The following is a 19270-nucleotide window of genomic DNA, read 5'->3' as shown; positions in this document are numbered from 1 at the left end:
TTTTCCCCTCCCCCCCCATTTCCTGTTTTGGGGGGGGGGGGGGCCCTCATGGGCCAGATACTTATGATGCTGCAGGCTGCATTTGGTCTGGGGGCCAGAGATTGAGCATTCCTGAGCTACATGATCTCATGAGGGCTGTTCCAAAGCTAGTAGCTTGTGAGTCTGTGCTCTAATTTTCTTATTTAAAAGTCAGCATCTACAGCGCTTGCTGGTGACATTGGAGTGGGAATAGTCTCTATAGTTTCCAATTCATATTTCTAAACATGCACTACTTTGATGAGATTATCCAATTGTGTCATTGTCTAATGCAAAGTAGTGTTAATAGTTTTCCAGCTGATGACTTACAAAACTCAGTAACTTAATCGGTTTGTTTCCTTCTGCACTTGGCATTTGAGGATGCTAAGCATTTTGTTTTCATTCATCACTGTTCTAAATCAGAGAGAGAATGAAAAATAAATGTATGAAATAAGCCCTTTGAAATAAAACTGAATCTCTTTATAAGCTAGTTGAGTCTTTGAATAAGGGCAAATGCAATTTAGACTTGACTTAATCTGAATAAGACAGTTCTTGACAGCTTGTAAGTAGTCAATGTGTTTTCTGTTTGACAGAGAAAGGCTCTCACTGACAATAAACAAAAGAGACTGCAGGAGAAAATAGAACTCTTGGAAGCCAAGAGAGAAGAACTAGAAACAGAAAACCAGGTGTTAAATCGGTAAGAAAATCTTACTTTTGTTCGACATGATCCTGGAAACCATGGCTGTGGAATTGTGTGTGTGTTTGTTTGGTCATCGTAATTTTTTTGAATGAAGAGGCAGTACAGCCCAAAAGCTGTACAAAATATATCCAGTGCCAAAATATTGAAGGGCATGCACATTATGGGCAGTTTAGTCACTTGAGTTCAATTGAGTTGTACTTGCTGAAGCAGTTTCCCCATGAGTGAAGCCTTATTGAAGTCAGCCGAGCTCTGATGTACTGGTCAGTTAACAGATGGTGGGCTGCACAGAGTGTGACCCTTTTCTTATTTAGTGCTATTTCATCACTGAACAAGTGTAGGGAAGGAAGAGCGAGATTTGAAGACAGCAATGAGAGCTGGATTCAAGGGAAGTATTAATCAGGGTAGAGTGGTAATGAGGAGGTTAGTAACGAAGAGACACTGCATCTAGCAGTATTGTAGATGTCAAAGAGAGCAGAAAGGAAAAAAGAACCCTGCAGAAATGTATATTGTAAGATACATAATAATTTTATATTTTATTAAATACAAGATTAAAACACATTGGAAAAAGATAAGGGAGGTGTTGGTTCTTTCACTAATTAGTATTTGAGTTTCCTAATTTGCCTTTAATTTTAAAAATTCAGTCTTCCATGTAATGCTTCTTGCTAAGTATAAATGCTTAAAAATCTCTTCTGTTTTCCCTTTTGAGCTAATTTGGGTTTCTAAGGCATTAGTTAATTCAGCTCAGGCATGAATATTATTTTTGCCTGCACATTTGGAAAGAACACACATAAAGGCCTTACACTTGAGTTGTGTATGGGATATACCAGTGATTCTCAATCAGCGCCAGATTCTCTGAAGGGTGCCGTGAGGTGTGAGGAGAAAAGCAGGGTGTGAAAAGATAAGCAGATAAGGTCAGGCTCAGGCTTGGCAGAGTCTGACCAATCCCCCACTCCCAGTGCCTGGCCCCTTTGCAAGGAAGTAAGCACTGTAATATATATATATATATATTAGTTTTTGAAACTGGGTGCTACTCCACTTGCAAAAGTTATGGAAGAGTAACTTGAATCTAAAAAGATTAAGAACCATGGGGATATACATACACTTCCATTACAAGTCATCATCACCCACAGGAAACTGGCTAGCAGCATGCAAGATGGACAGATGTACTTCTGATGCAATGTTTTGAGCAAGTCCAATCTCTTACTTCATAGACAGAACGTTCCCTATGAAGAATACACACGTCTTCAGAAAAGGCTAAAGGATCTGCAGCGCAGACACAATGAATTCCGGAGTTTAATTCTGGTTCCTAACATACCGTCACTCAATCCAGTCAGTATAATGTCATCTACCTTGATCCCTGTGCCTGAAGTCTCTTTTCCGCATCTGCAGGTGAGGATGTATTAAATGAATGTTATACAGACTCAAATTTATTATTTTATATCTTGGAATAAAAAGGCAATTTGACAGAAATACAAATAGTGACCAGAAGAGGTATTTTATATATACAACACTCATTCCTTTGTACATTTAAGTATCCTGTCCACATATATACACACACACACACATACATATATACACACATACACACACACACACACACAATTTTTTATGTAATTGTATTTCTGTCCAATTGCCTGCATTGTCAGTGTACAGGATACTTAAACCTACAAAGGAAAGAGTGTTGTCCAGTCTGTGAACTAACTTTCAGATTTATATGAAGACACTGAAAAATGCATCTCCTCACAGCAAATCTGATTCCTTCAGTACATCTTTGCAATCTGAAGTTACTGATGTATAGGTAATATTGAGAGCAGCATGGGCAGTCTATTGATGTAGAACAACTCTTTCTTGAAAACTGGAGTATCTTCTGTTTCATGAAATTGCTCCAGGACTTGAGAACATTAAAAAACGGGACTTGTAAAGTTACTTACAGAGGACATGGGTTGCCAACAATGGGCCTGTAAGTGTTGTAAAAAAGTACAAATCTAATTATTTGGTTTGTCCATAACTTCAAGGAGGAGCAGCATCAAAGGGAGCTTTCCTTGCTTCGCAAGCGACTGGAAGAGCTAGAAACCACACAGAGAAAACAACTCCAAGAGCTTGGGCCATCTGGAGAGCGAGGTAGGCTGGGACTGCACAGTGATGCTGGCAGAAACAGGATAGGTGAAGAGGACAACATGCAAAATGAGGACTCCAAATAAAGTGTACAAGATTTAATTGCTGCTTCCTTATAAGTGCTTTTTAGTACTTTGCCACAAACATATGGATGTGCATCAGACTAGAAGAAATATATTCTGCATAGTTTTCTATGTATTTTTGATAGAACATAATGGTTTGTTAAGCACTAACTTGAGAGAAAAACTAAGAAAAAATTGTCTTCCAAATTAATTATTTATATATACCAAAATAAAGCATATAGAAAGATCGTGTTGTAAAAGCCTTTTAAAGAATATTTATTAAGGTTTTTTGGATCGTGTTAACATGTTGTTTTTAAAAAAACACAACACAAGTTATTCCCAGTAATTTTTCCAGACAACTCTTGGAAACAAGTGAAGAGAGAGGCTGGACTTATGTTTGGCTGCTAGCACATGCAGAAGGGCAGATGAGGAAAGCAGGCCAAAAAGTGGACTTGCTATTCATGACAATCCAAGTCTCTTTCATGACTCAATTATGAGAGAAGCAATAATCAAGTTTTTAACAAATGCTGCATTGTAGACATATGCATATTTGCCTTTTTTCAGGAATCCTAAGTTTGTATTTGTAGCTAATGGGTTGTGTGTCTGTTTTACTTATCATTAACATATTTATCTATTCAAGGGTTAATATATTTTCTTACCTCTCCACTTGTTCTTGTATTATTTCCCTCTCTGACTTCAGTGAATTTCAGTGGATTTTTTATAATGAGTAAGTAAAAATCTTCCTACTAGTGTGGTAACAGTTCTTCACTCGCATTCTAAAAACAGCTATGAGCATGTGCAGTGGTTGACCAAACAGGAGCATTACTTTCTTTTTTAATGGTTTATCCCATACTGTTTAAAAATGCATCCCTTTCAGATAAATACTGCAGAGTGAGCAGAAGACTGAGTGGCTAATGACATGATCTGGCACTTTTCCAGTAGCATCTATCCAAACTCTTCTCTTCACCATCTGCATTTCCAGCTTCCCATAGATCATGTACATTTGAGTATTATAATATGTTTTTCTGGGAAAAAAAGTCTTAAATTATACACACCATTTCTACAGAATATAAGCTATATTCTTCAGCAGTATAATTGTTTAAAATAGTAGAAGCTGTCACTGAAAACTTCAGGAGGAATAGTCTGGAATACTAACCCAGTCCTTATTTGTATCTGAGGTAGGTTTCCCAAATTTAGTACAAATGAAGATGTGTACCAAGTGGGAGGCCTTTGTGGATGTCAAATGTAGGGGTAAAAATACAGTTAATTCTCTTACCTGGCATCCCCAGAGTAAGGGGATTACTGGTTATGTAATGTAAAAACTTTGGTTATCTGAAAAAACCTGGCGGGGTTTTCTGATGGGGGGCAGGGGGGCAACAGCACCAGCAGCAGTCATGTGCGAGCTTCCCCCGTGTCTGGCCAGCTGGCTGGAAACTCTAGTTAGAGTATTCTGGTTGATGAAGTACTGGATAACAGAGATTTTACTGTAGAAGCTGGTGGTGATTTGGGGGAGATCTTGCACATAAATTAATTACAGGAAAATTATTGTGCAGGCAGAAGGTAAGATGCTGTACCTTTCTTCTCCCATGGAGCATGGGGCCCCTTGCACCTTCTCCTCAATGGAAATGACATACCTGGATTCTGAGACTGCCGTCCTTAAAAAGTGAGAGGCCTGTTTATTCACATTATAGGTTAGAGACAGTTTTGCAAACCTCGATAAGGTTGACTGGCAGCATATTATATTCTGATGTTCATTTCATGCTAGAAATTAGGTTTTTCTGAGATGCCTTCCACTTCCCTGCTAAGTAACCAAGCACACTTAAAATCCCAGATAGTGTTAAGCACACTCAAGGACACAGGTGAGTTGACCAACTTTCAAATGCGTATTTTTTATTCTAAATAAAGCCATACACACACCAAATGTATCTTGGATATGCACTAATTAAAAACATATTAAAGAATAGCTTAAGTTCTATACAGCAAAAAGTACTTTACATGTTAGTAGGGTTTAACTCTACATTATCTTGGCTGCAAAATAATGCTTTGTAAGCTAGTGTTAGAAAAAATATTGTTTGCAAGTAAGTTATTTTGCCTGTAAACTTCTGAAAATAAGTTAAGTACACCTTGGTCTCAATGACATACAAAGCTGTTACATTTACTAGATTGCCATAACATGGCTTTATTCACAGATTTGCTGTAGACAAACCTCTGAACTGACAGTTCATTTCCTCTAGATAAACACCACCAGTGGACTGCAAATACTGAGTGCATTCCAAGTGTTATAAACTCACACACGTTTACCAAAGGACTCTTGTAATTATACTTTACACCACCACTTGGAGAACCTACTTCACAGCTTGGTAAATCCCAACACACATGATTTAAGGCTGCTGAAGGGGCATGAATGGTACAACTACACTCACAATCTGGTTCATCATTTATTTACCAGCCAGTGGCACAAAGACTAGGATTGCTTTTGGTCCCTCTGCTTTTATATAAATGTGCAGTGATAGGGCCTTGCCCTCTCTACCAGAGCATACCTTATGGAGCTTCCTGCAGAATATTTTCTACCCTTCCAACTGCAGCATTCTTGTAAGGCAGTCTCTTTCCTCCTGCTCTGAAATCTATCTAAGGTATTCCTGTACGTGAAATGATCACATTTCCTTCAAAAGCACAAATGACTGACCTGGGACTGAACTTTTAAGATGTCTGACTAAATAGGAAAGAGTGAACACCTCATGGTTTTCCTTTTCAACAAAAAGATGTAATTTAATACAGAAGAGTAATTAGGAACATTAAATCTCTAAAACAACCAAGCAGAGTTGCTAATGCAGTGGTGAGGGAACACTACTCAGAGCCTAGATTGAATACTGAGTCACTTTAACACTGTGTGTAACAAGCTCATTTTTAACTTAAGTTCACATTAAATTAGAACAACAATTTAAATCAATTTTCTGCTTTGGCAAATACCACAAGAAAAAATTGCCATGAGGAATCTTGCTGAAGAAGTTAAAGAAACCCCTAAAGGCACTGAACTTTCCTCTAGCAACAGTGCTACAACACTGCTCTAACACATGACATGAATTTTATATTTAAATGTGGAAGATTAATTAAAATCTACACTTACTAAGCCAAAGTGAGAATTATTAATGGCTCTTTTTTTGAATGGGTACAGGATGGAACTTGTGCAAGTGTCAGACAGAGCAAAGCTAAGTGCCAGAGAGGCTTTGCTGCTACCAGTGAGTGGGTAATTAGCATTTCACAAATCTTTGTGGCATGCCTGACCAGCCACCAGCATTTCTTACAAAAATACCAGCTCTGGTAATCTGGTCTGCTCTGCAGCTTCTGTTCCATCAGTGAGGCATTTGCTACTACCAAGACTTCAAACTGAGCTGTTGGCTCATCTACACAACCTCCTCTGAGCCCTAGAATTTCCAAGCTAAACTTAGGGGCTTTGCACAAGCATCACCCTTGAAGTAGATACAGAACACCTCTTCCCCCTTATCTACACCTCTGCCCCTGCCCCATGAGTGGCTGATGATGAAGTGGAACATCAGCATAGCACTCGCTCTGTAATTCACTTAAAACATTTGGCATGAGTTCACAAATCCTTTGCAGATAGCAGGCAACTGGGTGACTCGTTTTTAGTTGAGTCGGAGGACATGGACACATTGTGTACTGTAGGCAGGACCTCGCTCATGTCATTTCAGGGCTGAAGCCCTGCATGTGCTATACTGGGACTGCACTGTATTTGGGATTTCTGCCTCGGGCCTAATTGGAATGTAGGGTGCTCCCTCATTTCACCTGAGCTAATCCTGGAGCACTGAGTAGTTACAAAAATCAAGGGTTAGATAAGGCAGTCAGGCAACGACCTTGTTGGGAAATCCCAGATGTGCTATACATAGCAATAGTAGTACATTGTGCCGAACAATATAAAAATTATGCTAGACTTTTATCACCCCCCACTTCCAGCCCCTAATTCTAAAAATAACATTTAGTTTACGAACAGAACACTTCATTCATGCTATCAGGAAAACTGCTAGCTTTATACAGTTAAGAAACTTGTGAACTACTTAATGAAAATGGCGTGGACTAAACTAACTTTTTCTCTATCTTGGGAGATAGATTTAACACTGTTTGATTTGGTCCCTGAAATAATGACGATGTGATGCAATGTGTTTATTTCCACAGTATCAAACATTCAGCTCCTCCAGAATGGGTTGGTACATTTACAACTAGATGAAAAGAAATGGTAGTAGTAAGAGGTCATCAACAATGGCCAATGAAAGATGAGATGTCCTTGAAACAGCCAATTGAGGAGGGCTTTCATTCTGTGTATAATCTACTTGGAATTTATAAAACGAGATAAATACCATTTACTTTAAAGAAAAGGAGACTTTCACATTTTAGGCCCTGGAGAGACTTGCCCTACACTTGTACTAATATTAAAGGTGTCCTAGGTGATACTTTTTCATGTGTGTAAACATAACTGCATATTTGTGTGTGTAGGAGAAAGAAAGGACAAGCCCTGGAATTAAAATCATGATTTAAGACCATAGTTTACCCTCACAGATTGACCAGGTGGCAGGCCTACAAAAGCCATTCTCACAAGGAAGTTTCTCTTCACTTGCACAGGGAGCATTGGTTTCTGCAGGTTTGCCTTAAGGTTTTTTAAGTCTTTCTTTCAGCCAGCTATTCAAGCCCGGGTGAATGGGCACACAAGTAAGTGTATGCCAAGGAGGCTGCATGCATAGGCGTTACATTCACACACATTTGCACCTGCCGATATTTGACAGTCTAGCTCAACAGACCTTCTTCTCTGATGTCTTACACTTAAACAACAGTTTAAATGGTAAAAGTGGTGAACAACAGCTCACTATCCATACAGCCTCCCAACCTGACTATGGTACCAGTAGCTCTATTTTAGCAATTTGCCACATCTCAGCAGTGCTCTGTTCTCATCCACATGCATTTTTTCTTTTCATCAAATAAGGCTTTTACTTGCAGCAACTGCTTCAGGGCTTCCTCTTGTCCCCCGTCTCTCTCTAGCTTAGTCAGGATCTGTTTATGGTTGTGGTGGAAGGGGAAGAGGAGGGGAAGGGAGGGCAAGAAAGAGAGATTTAGTGGTTGGTACTTGTTTAATTTTTTAAAGTCACATCTTCAGAACAGCTTAGTGGTAAGGTCTGTCTGAACTTGTGCCTATATATAACATTTTCTTTTAACATTAACATGCTAATTTAGTACCTCTCTTTACAAGTCATTATAATCTCAGGATCTATAACACCTACAACACTTCTACTGAAAATAGCAATTCCAATTAAAAAAAACAACCCACAAAGCTCATTTACTAAACATGAGGCAAGCCTGGTGCCATCGTTCTTCTGTGAGGTAGACAGCTTCATTTCAAATTGCTCCCTTTTCTGCCCTTCTCTGTAAACTACTGGTAATCATGTGTACTATGTCCTGGAAGTAGCACATGGGGCTTCACAGAAGAACCAGGGGGCCTCAGCCACAATGGTGGGTAGGGATTTTCCTAGGAAGAAGCTGACTCGCCAAAATCTAAAAGTGGTCTGTAGCTTAAATCTGGAGGATGAGGAAGTACTTCTGATAGCTACAGCTGGCATGGGGAAAGACTAGCAACTTGGGAAACTGCCTTCATCAGAAAAAGGGCAGGCATTGTGTGGTAGGATAGCAAAAAACTAGTCGTGACCAGGAGCAGAACACTTGCTGCAATGCCCTGGTAAGGAATTTACTCTATGCAGTTGGCTTTAATAAAGTAATAGCTACAGCATCAATGACAGAGTCCAATCTTACATTATCAGGTACAGGACTGCCCAACGTCAGAGTGAGCAGGGGCTGCATCCTGCCAGGCTGCAACCCCCTAGCCTTCACTGTACCAACACAGTGCTCCCATGCTGCCCTGAGCCCTCCTCTAGGGGTGGAGGCAGGCAGAGAAAGCTGAAAGAGGGAAGGGGAGCCTGGACACCCTGTCAGCATCCACAGGAAAGAAATGGGGAGAGCAGTCCTCAGACTGGAGCACATGAGTTGCAGCTTAACCCCTTAAGGGCCACATGTGGTTTGCAAGCCGCTAGTTGGACAACTCTGATCTGGCAGAATGAATCCAGAATCAATAAGTGAAACACAAATCCTAAGACACTGTAGAATACAGGGTCTTACTGGAGCTTCAGGGAGAATTTAAATACACTTGTGTGAAAAAATATGATGGCAGGAGACAAGATGCGTTTTGAATTGAGTTGTACAGTTCATCTGGGCAAGTTACTCTCCTGCTGGGCATTCATTCTGTGCAGATTCAAGGACTGACACCTGCTGAATCATTAACAACCATATTTGATGTGCCAGAAGTGTGGTCACCAACCTTTTCAGGTTGCAGGCTGAAATGACCCAGTGCAGGTCAGAGGAATGCAGGTACCAGTACCTGGCTGCTGCAGCAAGATGAAAAAGAGAAGTGTGTGCCACTGAAGCCCTATGTCTGCAGGCCATAGGCTGTTAACCCCTGTGCTGGAAGGTCTGACAGGTATTGCCCGGGCTGTACCTCGCTTAACTTGTGAAGTCTTACATCCAAGCCTGAAAACGCCAATCTACACTAGAATGGAATAAGATGAAACAATGTGTATTCTTACTTCCTCATGGTAGGTTTTTATGTATCTGTAGATTGCAGTCAAGGCCACTTCCTCATTGAATTCATTTTCATGTTTCTGCAACAGAAGAAAGAGCTGGTGAGACACTTCTCTTTTAAGCACAACAAATTGGTAAAGTGTCTACTTAACAATACCTTAGATTCCTGAATTAAAAAGTCATCTACTTCTGAAGAGGACAATGGAGGCAAATCCCTGATTTCTTTATAGTAAGCTTTCACTTCCTCCTTGTAGAGTGGAATATCCTTGGCATAGAGAAGTTTATTTGTTGGTGCTTCCTTTAAAAGAAAAACATAATTCTGAAGCATGGTCAAGTTTAACAGCACACATTTGCCACCTCCACACAGTTGAGTAGTGTGTTTGCTGCATTTTCCTTTTTGTCTGATTCATTTGGTTTGCAGTGCTTACACGCTAAGAGCCAAGATTATTTCTGAAATGCAAGACATGGAATAAATGCTGAGCTTTAGCAACACAAAGCATTGTATTGCATGACAGCTAGTGTATAATTATTTCTACTGGTCTCAGGAGTATTAATTAAAATATCTGCCCCTTCAGTACACTGTACTTATTTTTCAGGCAATTTAAGGCTTCTGAAAGCTGAAATTATATACAGAATATGGGAAGTGGCTGTTCAGGCTTCCCTAGATACCTGCTGGAAGAACTTTATAAACCCTGCCGGGCAATGGACTTCCATCCATCAGGAATACGATAGTGTTATGAGTTTTCAGTAATGACTATTTTAAATATTGTGTGCACTTATAATTAAAATATCAGCAGCAGCTTTTAAATGTTAAAAATATGCTCTTTTCCAAGTAATTGAAGAGTTTTTAAATTTATAACTGTAAAAAATAATGCAAATATTTTATGGTGTTTTCAATTCTAGAACTGCATTCTTAATGCATGTAACCAACACAAGCCATTGTATCAGCAGGTTTATAAGGGAAATGGTCCATAGAACAGTGAGCATAAGTGTAACAAAGCAAAGTCTTAAATGTTCAGTGGTTTGGTGTTTTCCATCAAACCAGTAGTGTATTTAGTTTTAGTTCAAGACATCTCAAGTCCTATAGTCAAATAGAAACACATTTTCTTTTTTTTTTAATTCAACTTTTATGGATGGCCAAAGCAGTTCAGATGAAATAAGAAATGACTCTTTTTTATATGAAACATGCTTTTAGGCTCAAAAATGTGTAGTTAATTTTTTTTAGCCATATACTTCCAGTCTGGGGGCAGAAGAAGGGGAAGTATTGGCAGACCCCCCCACCCCCCTCCAACTATTTCTGAAGTATTTCTGACAGATAATTCAAGATGTTCTAGAAATTTCATGATAGAACACGTCTTTTCAAGTTTTACAGACTGATGCCTCAAATCAAAGAGGTTATGATATATTCAGGTAAGCAGTCAATACATTGCAAAGAGAACAGTATAACATCTCCACCGTTAGGCACTTTGCCAGCTATGCAGCAATCGTAGCTGAATGCTGCCCTAACATTTTACAGAAAGATTCGACTTTCCAATCAAACTGAGAATAAATATGACATTTTCTTGTGAAATCCTTCATTGACTTTATCCATTGGGATTATTCAATTCCATATTTTTGTTTGAGACGCAATGGAATTCTGGCCTTTTTTAAGAAAATAGGAGTTCTGCCTTTCATTGACTTCAGTATTTGGAGTTAGAGGTGCACTGATACATTGGTCCGATATCAGATAGGTACCTGGCGTGTGGGCAGAGGTGGGGTGTTGAGCCAGGGCTGTGGCTGGCAGTGGCGGCGCCTGGAGAGGAGCAGCAGCTAAATTTAGGGTGGATGCAGCATCCTCCCAGTGCCGCCAGTGCCCAGTCTGAGCCCAGCCCTTGCTGAGAAGAGCCCCGCACAGCTCCACTCTGCCCTGCGCAGATCCAAGGGGCACGTGGCCCGCGCCCCCTGTTCCCATCCCAGGGCGCAAGCAGTGGCGGGAGCCACCTCCCCCTACCCCCCATGAGTTGTGGCTCCACCCCTTCCCTGCTCCGCCTGGGCAGTGCCTGCCCCCTAACTCACTGTGGGAGGCGTTGATCTGCCCCCCGCATGTCCCTTTCATCACACCAGACTTACCAGCTGGAGACAGCTGTATCAGAAATCGGATTGGTATCTGCCAACATGCCTCCTTAAATATTGGCTATTGGTTTCGGCCCCCAAAACCTCTATCAGTGCACCCCTATTTGGGGCTTTACCCCTAAAATATTGCATGGTTAAAAATATTTTTTGCTCAGGAAACCAAGAAGGCCAAGCATTACCTTCCCCAGCTGATGTTCTGTTAAAGAAAAGGCATCCATGAAAGCTTGTGCAATTACTGACAAACAACCATCTATATGTGGAGTCTTCTTAATATCAAAGACAAACTGGGGGTTCTTCAGTATATTCACCCAGAAGCGAAGAGGAAGACTGGTCAGAGAAAGAACAAGCAGTTTTAATTCAACAGCTCCAATCAAATGAAAAGACAATATTTGGCCTGTAGCCTACTATCCAAACAGGCACAACCCTGAGGTGCTTATTTATTGCAAGGAGGAAGACCGTGAGCGTTACAAAGCTAGCAAAGCAGCCAAGCCCACCACTGTTTATTCCAGAAGCTGTTTTATACCATAATACCCCTCTAGTTGCTGTATTACAGTTACCCTATTGGCAGATGCATGCTTGACTACATCAGGGGTTGTCAACTGGGGTACCTGTGCCCCTGGGGGTACTTGGCAAGGCCCTAGGGGGTATGTGTGGGTGAGGGGATGGAGCACCACTGCCCTCCCAGCCAGAAGCAGGGGTGGGGCAAGGGCAGCAGCACCCCTCTGCACTGCTGTTGACATCATCCATTACCCTGCGCTGTCGCTGCTCTGCATCCAGCTGCGCCCCCCCAGTCTGGCCAACCGCCAGGGGTACATTTACTAAAAAAGGCTGGAAAACCCTGGACTACAGGGATCCAAGATAAGTTAGTGAGCGATTTAAAGTTTCTGAGCTTTATGAAAAAATATCACTTAATAGCAACATTGCTTCCTTTTGAGTCATCACTATATGGTCACCACGTAATGCCCAGATTATGTAAGAAAGCTTGGCGGTTAAGGGCACAGGCTTGTTATTGTAACAACTCTCATGCTCATGGTTAAAAGCATCCCGTTGTAGTTTTGCAAATATACACTGAGAAAGTATGTGCGGGACGGACACACACACACACACACACACACACACACACACACACACACACACACACACACACACACACACACACACACACACACACACACAGAGAGAGAGAGAGAGAGAGAGAGAGAGAGAGAGTACCTGTTGGTTTTCCATATATGTACCACATCAGGATCTGTGATCTTTTTACTTTCAGCCTGAGCATCCAAGAAGTCAAAAAAGTATTTGATAGCAACAGGGGCTTTATTGTTAGGTAAGCTCCAGATGCTTCTGAAGAGCTTTTCGACAACGGAATGAATTGCAACCTGAAAAGCAAAAGAAAGAGTCATTCTACTATTATGTGGAAAGGACAAGACTTCTTGAGATGAGGGGGAGGGCAAATGCGCCCCAGGGGAACTACACTTAGAAACTCAAAATGTCTTTGCGGTAAACATCTAAGGTATGGGTAAAACTGACAAATGGGATAATCGCAACTAAAAAGGAAACTGAAAACATCACTGTGAGCTGCCCTGATGTGTCACTAGTTATGTATCTTTATTTTGTCAACAGGGAAAATTGTAGTAAAGCTTAAAAGGGAACCGTTCATGGAAGGAATGGCTTGTGGCTGCTCCTGCTTTTTATGATGCATCAAGAAAACATCAAACATTTTTTTTCTAAGATACTGTTTTTACCCTCTTTAATGATATCTGATCTGCAATATGTCACTCTTCTTATTTGGGGATTGGAGCAGGAGAAATGTTATTAAGATTTCTAGGCTAGAGCATAGGTCTAGTGGTGTTACAAGTGGATCTGCAGTTTTTCCTCCTTGCTGATGGCTTGGTGTTGTTTCAGTTTTAACCCTTGTCTACACTGCAGAGTTCTGTTGGCAAAGCTGTCAGGTAGGGGTAAGAAAAGATCACATCCCCTAGACAACACAGCTCTGCAACAAAGCCTCTGTTGTTGGATGCAGCTCTGCCACCAAGAAGCTGTTCCTTTTTGCAGAGCTTCTGTTATTTAGGAAAACTTGTTTAATACTGGTAGCGAAAAAACTCCTGCTTTCACAGATACATCCACACCAGAGGGCTGGCTCAGCAATGTCAGCAGCTGTTGGTGTAGGTAAAGCAGCCTCAGGCTCAGTCCCTATGCTGTAACCATAGCCTGAATTTAAGATGACATTTTTGGGTGTCACTTAGAAAACTAGACAAACAACTCTCTCTCTCCCCACCCCCACCCCTCTCCTTGCCAAGGAAAAATCCTCACAAAATAGGGAAAGAGGAAAACTTACTGAAAAATTCCCTGACACTCTTCATAGAGTATTATTAACCCACATACAGTGGCAAACACACATGCCCCCCTTTGTTTTCTATTTTGCCTTTTAATAAGGTTTGAATCCCACTTTTAAGACCAATGGCAAGATAGGGCTGCCGATAACCAGGGATCCTGGTTTTCTCTGATAAAGAAAATTGGCAACTTTCAGATTTTAGAAAGTAACCCAAAATCCACATATATTATATATAAAATGTGGTGTTTGATTTTAATCATGGAAAAATGTGGATTTGGGGTTACTTTTTTAAATCTGAAAATTGGGATTTGTTTTTAATCAGAGAAAACCAGAGCCCCTGCTGATAACTTCCTGACTGGGTACTGGCTACTTTGGTTGCAGTAACAAGGCCAACTACAGTGCACACATAAAGGGGGTCAACACAGTGACATTTCATATGATGTCTGGGACACACAAGTTCTATCACAGCAATCTCAAAGCACTACTTTATCCTAATGCTACTATGTGCAGCATAATGCCATAGCCTCAATAGATGATTAATTGAAAGACATTTGAAAGACTGCTTCTGTTTTTTTGTTCCCACGCCTATAAACGTATTTCTTCCCCAGCAAACAGTTCGTGGATCAGTTTTCCAGTACTGGATGTTACTAGGCCAACATTTGGGAAACATTTGGGCATAATTCACTTTTGTGGCTCTTTGGCACATGGCCCATCTCCTCTCTTTTTGGACATTAGGTACTAGCATACCACAAGCAATTATATATTAGATGATTTATAAGGCAAGGAGGGCCATAATAATCTAATCTATACACCTGCATAGAATTTCTCCCAATACATGTACTGATAACATTTTAAAAGAATACGTTGTTGCTAAGAGTTTTTATATGTTGTTGGATAAATTGATAAAGAGTAAACCCCTCATTAATATGTAACAAATTATTTTTTAGTGAAAGAAGCAGCTGTTGCTCCTAACGTTGTATACCATGGGAATTAGACACCCTAACTGTAGGAGATATCATCTCAAATTTCAAAATTAACTTTCAGGGTCCAATTTGAGACACTTGACTCTCAGGCAGATGGCCAGTGCTCTGAAAATCAGGTCTCTTTTGTTGGGCTTCTAAAACTCAGGCTTTTGAAAGTTCAGGCTGAAATCTGTCTCTCCAGTGGTTGAAATCTATGGAAATCAATAGCAAAAACTCCTCCTTTTTTTTTTTTTTCTTCTTTTTCTGGAAGCACAAGAAAAAAAATGTAAAAACTCAACAAGCCAACCCCCCATTATTTATAGGGCTTTATGCTACAAAGGGAGGGTTGTAACTACTGGGGCAATGTGTTAATAGATACCTTTTATCTCTTCGGTTTTAGGGTTTCACTGTGCCAGTCTAAAATGCAGAAGGGTTTCTGCAGTGGGTAAAAATCCGTAGCTATCAGGGTGATTTTGCAACTTTACATTTTTAACTGCCATACCCAGAATTTGCATAATTTCCAGCCTGATTTCTGTTTGTGCTGAGCTAAGCATAAGACCAACCCTACCCTGAAATAAAACTCTCGATTACCTTGGTAGACAGCAGCTTTGTCAGATACATTTCTTTTACTTTGAATTTCTGCTTTCCTTTGGTTTTTGCTCCCTGAATATCTTTCACTGTTTCAGAGTTTGGTAAAATCTACAGTAAAAGAGTATAGATGTTATACAGACACAATCTTTCGGCATTAAGTAAACCTGCCATTTAATTTTGCATTTAACTCACCAAATGACAGTATTCATCAGAGTAATCCACATCTAAAGAACAGAAAGGGGAGGGGGGAAGGGAAAGAATAAATCAGAGTCAATCAGTCACATAAATTAATGGGCATTTTTTAAGGCTAGTTTATGTTTTGACTTTTCTCTCGTGAAGTCCAAGCCTCACTGTATACTCCTAAGCAATCTAACCAGAGCTTAGGTGCCCTGAGGTGAAGAAGTGCCACACTTAGTCCCTGAACAGCACATGAGCTGAGAGGAGCTGAAGAAATGGGTGGAGCGCTACTACCAAACCCTTACCCTCCACCTGTCTTTGGTGAGCACAGCTGTGCCAGCACAAGGCTGGCATGAAGTGCTCCTTGTGTGGGAGGAATCTGCAGTTCCAAGGTTTTATTCATGGTTAAAAGTCTGTGATGCAGTCAAGCCCTAGAAGGCAGGCCGAGGTCAGCTTTTGCCCTGGAAAGCACATACAGGCAAAAGGTTTCTTTTCCGAAAAATGGGCCGCAAATGGATAAGCATGCCATAGGGGATGGGAGAGCAAGATCAGCCAGCAGCATCCCTGGAGTATAGTGCAGGGAAGCTTTGCGCCTGTGTGTATCCTGCAATTACCAGTGTGTATTGAAACAGCTGAGTCAGGAATCCTAAGCAGCTTCAAATGAGAATAATGGAACAAAAGGAGGACTCTGAAGTTGTTGTGTATTGCTTATTACTATAGCTATCCAACTGCTCAGTGTCCTCAGTGCAACCTCATTCTCGGCAGCCTGTGCACCTGTGAGATTTACGCTTCCTTGTCTTGCTTAGTCTCTGCATCTTTAAGCATCCCAGTGTCTGTGATTTGCCACTTTTCTGTCCCTTTTTTTGGCCTCCTCCCCATGATGCTCTGCTGTCTGTCACAGACCCACAGCCAGATTAAAATAGTTTTGCTTATTTCCAGTGAACTGACATGTTTCTGACAGTGTCTTCCTGAGATGCAAACTACCAGGAACAAAAATCTGTACAAAGTTATTACTAATCCTTAGGCTTTAGTCCTTTTATTAAAATCAAAATAAAACAGTTCTTGGTTGCTTTGTTACCTGGTGTTTTCTTTTTAAGGACTTTGACGGTGGCACCATCTGAAATCTGAAAGCAAAAACAAAATATAAATATGTATGTACCCGTAACTAAGGAAGACCTTGAGTTCCTTTCCTCTGCCCCATCACGCACGTTAACTTGCAGTGTGAGCTGTGCCAGCATTCTCTGTCCTCCACACAGCATTCACAGCAGGTCTCACTCAGTGCTGATTTTCAGAGTCGCTGAGGTTTGAATTCCTCTCTGGAACTGTGTGAATAGCACTCCTCTGAAAACAGGTGCTTGAAGGCTTTCCCTTTTGCCAAATTTTGCTCATTTATTCTTGCTCTGGCTATTACTCTTTAGGTTTAGTAACCCATCCCAGGCACTGTTTTGTGGTCTCCTGTATATTATTATTCCAGTGCAGTGGGGACCAACCTTTTTTGTCAGGAGTGTCACAAATGAAACCCTGTATTCTCCCCGAGTACCATTCCAAGCCCTTTCCCCTGCCAATTTGCTGCTTTGCCCTTTTCTCCCTACTGTCTGCTGCTCTTATTGCTGCACCCTGACCTATCTGCTGCTGTGTTGCCTGCTCCTTTCTCAATCTGCTGCAGGCCACACACAGAGGCTGCCCGTGCCACTCGTGGCACACATGCTGCAGGCTGGCACCCCCCCTGTTTCAGTGGCTTTTCTGCAGGATTGGTACAAGGATGAGGTGCCCCTTAACTCAATCCAAATCTCCACTGGGAGGGAGGGGAGAGGATGGTGTGGAAGAGCACAGTACTTAATGCCCCTTTCTGCATGGGAAGGAGAGACCTGTGGGTCTATGGGGTGTGGATGACCTGGACTCATGTGTCTAAGAGCTGGGTTCAATCTTCAGTTTATAGAGTGAATAAGATATCAGTGGCATGTAAAATTCTACTTTGGTTTTATACGCTTGAAGCTAGCTGTCCAGGTGCCTTGAGATTTCTAGGAAAAATCCAGGTCCTCCCTCCTTGAATAAACACTACTGTGTTCAGGCAGTAAATATTCTCTTAAAAAGAAAACAGTGAGTCACACTCTTGCAGTCAAAGAATGACTCCAAAGCTAATCCTGTGGAGCGCTCTGGCAATGCTCTGCTGTTGAATGCTGTGTTTTGCCAAGTGCTAGCATACTGTGCTCTATAATTACAAAAACAACTGGCCAGCCCTACAGCGGGAGCACTGCCAAAATAATGTAAATGTCTTTTAAAACTGTGGCAGCACGCCCAACCTGGAAACCAGCTTAAACATTAAGTTAGTTTATCCAAAGCTGTGCATCATGCCAAAGAAACCTGGCCCATACGCTTGTGCTTGAGAGATAAACATGGATTATTTTACAAGGATATGTGTTTTTAAAGAAAAGGTCTTCCTTTTATCAGGCAGTGCCTCCCTGCTCATGCACGCCTACAGGAATGCTTTAGCATAAAGCATTTTAAACCACTTTAATGACAAATTTTCTAGGGCTAGTTTTTGTGACTTGGAACAAGCCTTCCACACAGGGATCAGAGGGAGAATAAGACTCCATCCTACCAGGATCCTGTGTCTGGGCACACAGGTGTCAGCTGAGTTCAGTATAGCCTTGTTTCCAACCTGGTGCCCCTTAGGCAATTCAGAGGAGAGGCAGTGCAGTATTTTACTGCTGACAGAGGGCAGTTACCTTTCAGGGGTGAGGGAGGAGCAGAGAAGAAATTGTTCTTTCTATGGAAACTGATGACAATAGGGCAGCTCAACTTTGGGCTGCGTCTGAGGTACATGCTGGCCCTTTGTATCTAAACAGAAAAAAAATCTCTTCCTTTCTGACTGTAGCTGCTATTCTTTCACCATGACATACGTAAAAAAGAAGGCCTTTCTAACTCTCCTGATGCCTAAATCACTTGTTCACACCTTAATTGCTTCCATGGACAATTGAATCATTGCTGCTCTAGACGGTCACACCTTCAGGGCCAGACGCTCTCATGTCTTTTCAGCATAGGGTACAGTCTAGCTCTGCCTGTCGTCTCCTCCTGGACAGCTCCCTACGACCCGTATTCCTTTACAAGATGGGGTTTAAAAAAAAATACTGGATCATTGGATATTACATTCATTACAGTTTTTTTTTTTTTTTTACCTTGTACCCCTGGTTCTGCATAAATCTGAAAGCAACGACTAGAGAGCAGGTCTGAAAACTACTGCCTGACTTCATCCTTAATGGGAGGTCCAAACTCACAGTGACTACTGGATGCCTTCATGGCAACAATAGTGCAAATATGATATATGGCACACCAGTGTCTCTATTCAAGAAAAGTAAGAGTAGTGGAGTAAAAGGAATATGCAGAGCATGGAGTGCCAAGGAGTATTGGGAGGAAGTAGGTGAATTTTGTCTTTTGTAGAATACAGCCAAACCCTACAAAATTAAATACAAAGCCCTTGCATTAACACAATGTTAAAGCTGCTCTCTCAACTTAAAAGCTAAAAGGGGCTGGACGTCTTTAAGTCAGCCGGCCCAGATGATCTTCA

The 19270-nt window shown here is 41.2% G+C and overlaps 2 protein-coding genes across 3 annotated transcripts in view; one reads left to right on the top strand and one right to left on the bottom strand.

Moving 5' to 3' along the window:
- CEP83 (centrosomal protein 83) overlaps nt 1-5985 on the top strand; it is a 38550-nt gene extending 32565 nt beyond the window's left edge. Inside the window, exons 13-15 of one of the 2 annotated variants that reach the window (XM_019514871.1) lie at nt 609-712; nt 1927-2104; nt 2731-5985. In XM_019514871.1, coding sequence (XP_019370416.1) covers nt 609-712; nt 1927-2104; nt 2731-2916 — 468 coding nt within the window. In that variant the 3' untranslated portion in view covers nt 2917-5985. Of the gene's footprint in view, nt 1-608; nt 713-1926; nt 2105-2730 lie in introns of those variants that run through there. The other variant, XR_002096845.1, reaches the window with a different exon arrangement.
- Nucleotides 5986-7534: 1549 nt separating this feature from the next.
- PLXNC1 (plexin C1) overlaps nt 7535-19270 on the bottom strand; it is a gene marked incomplete at its 5' end in the record, with an annotated part of 102759 nt that continues 91023 nt past the window's right edge. The window contains 8 exons of the mRNA XM_019515795.1: nt 7535-7953; nt 9534-9608; nt 9686-9826; nt 11820-11967; nt 12853-13016; nt 15526-15633; nt 15718-15749; nt 16781-16826. Coding sequence (XP_019371340.1) covers nt 7834-7953; nt 9534-9608; nt 9686-9826; nt 11820-11967; nt 12853-13016; nt 15526-15633; nt 15718-15749; nt 16781-16826 — 834 coding nt within the window. The remainder of the gene's footprint in view (nt 7954-9533; nt 9609-9685; nt 9827-11819; nt 11968-12852; nt 13017-15525; nt 15634-15717; nt 15750-16780; nt 16827-19270) is intronic.

Source organism: Gavialis gangeticus, unplaced genomic scaffold (assembly GCF_001723915.1).
Source record: "Gavialis gangeticus isolate Ggan-Ray unplaced genomic scaffold, GavGan_comp1, whole genome shotgun sequence".
Classification (NCBI taxonomy): Eukaryota; Metazoa; Chordata; order Crocodylia; family Gavialidae; genus Gavialis; species Gavialis gangeticus.
The sequence above is the reverse complement of the archived record's forward strand: the minus strand, read 5'-3'. Positions and strand labels throughout refer to the sequence as shown.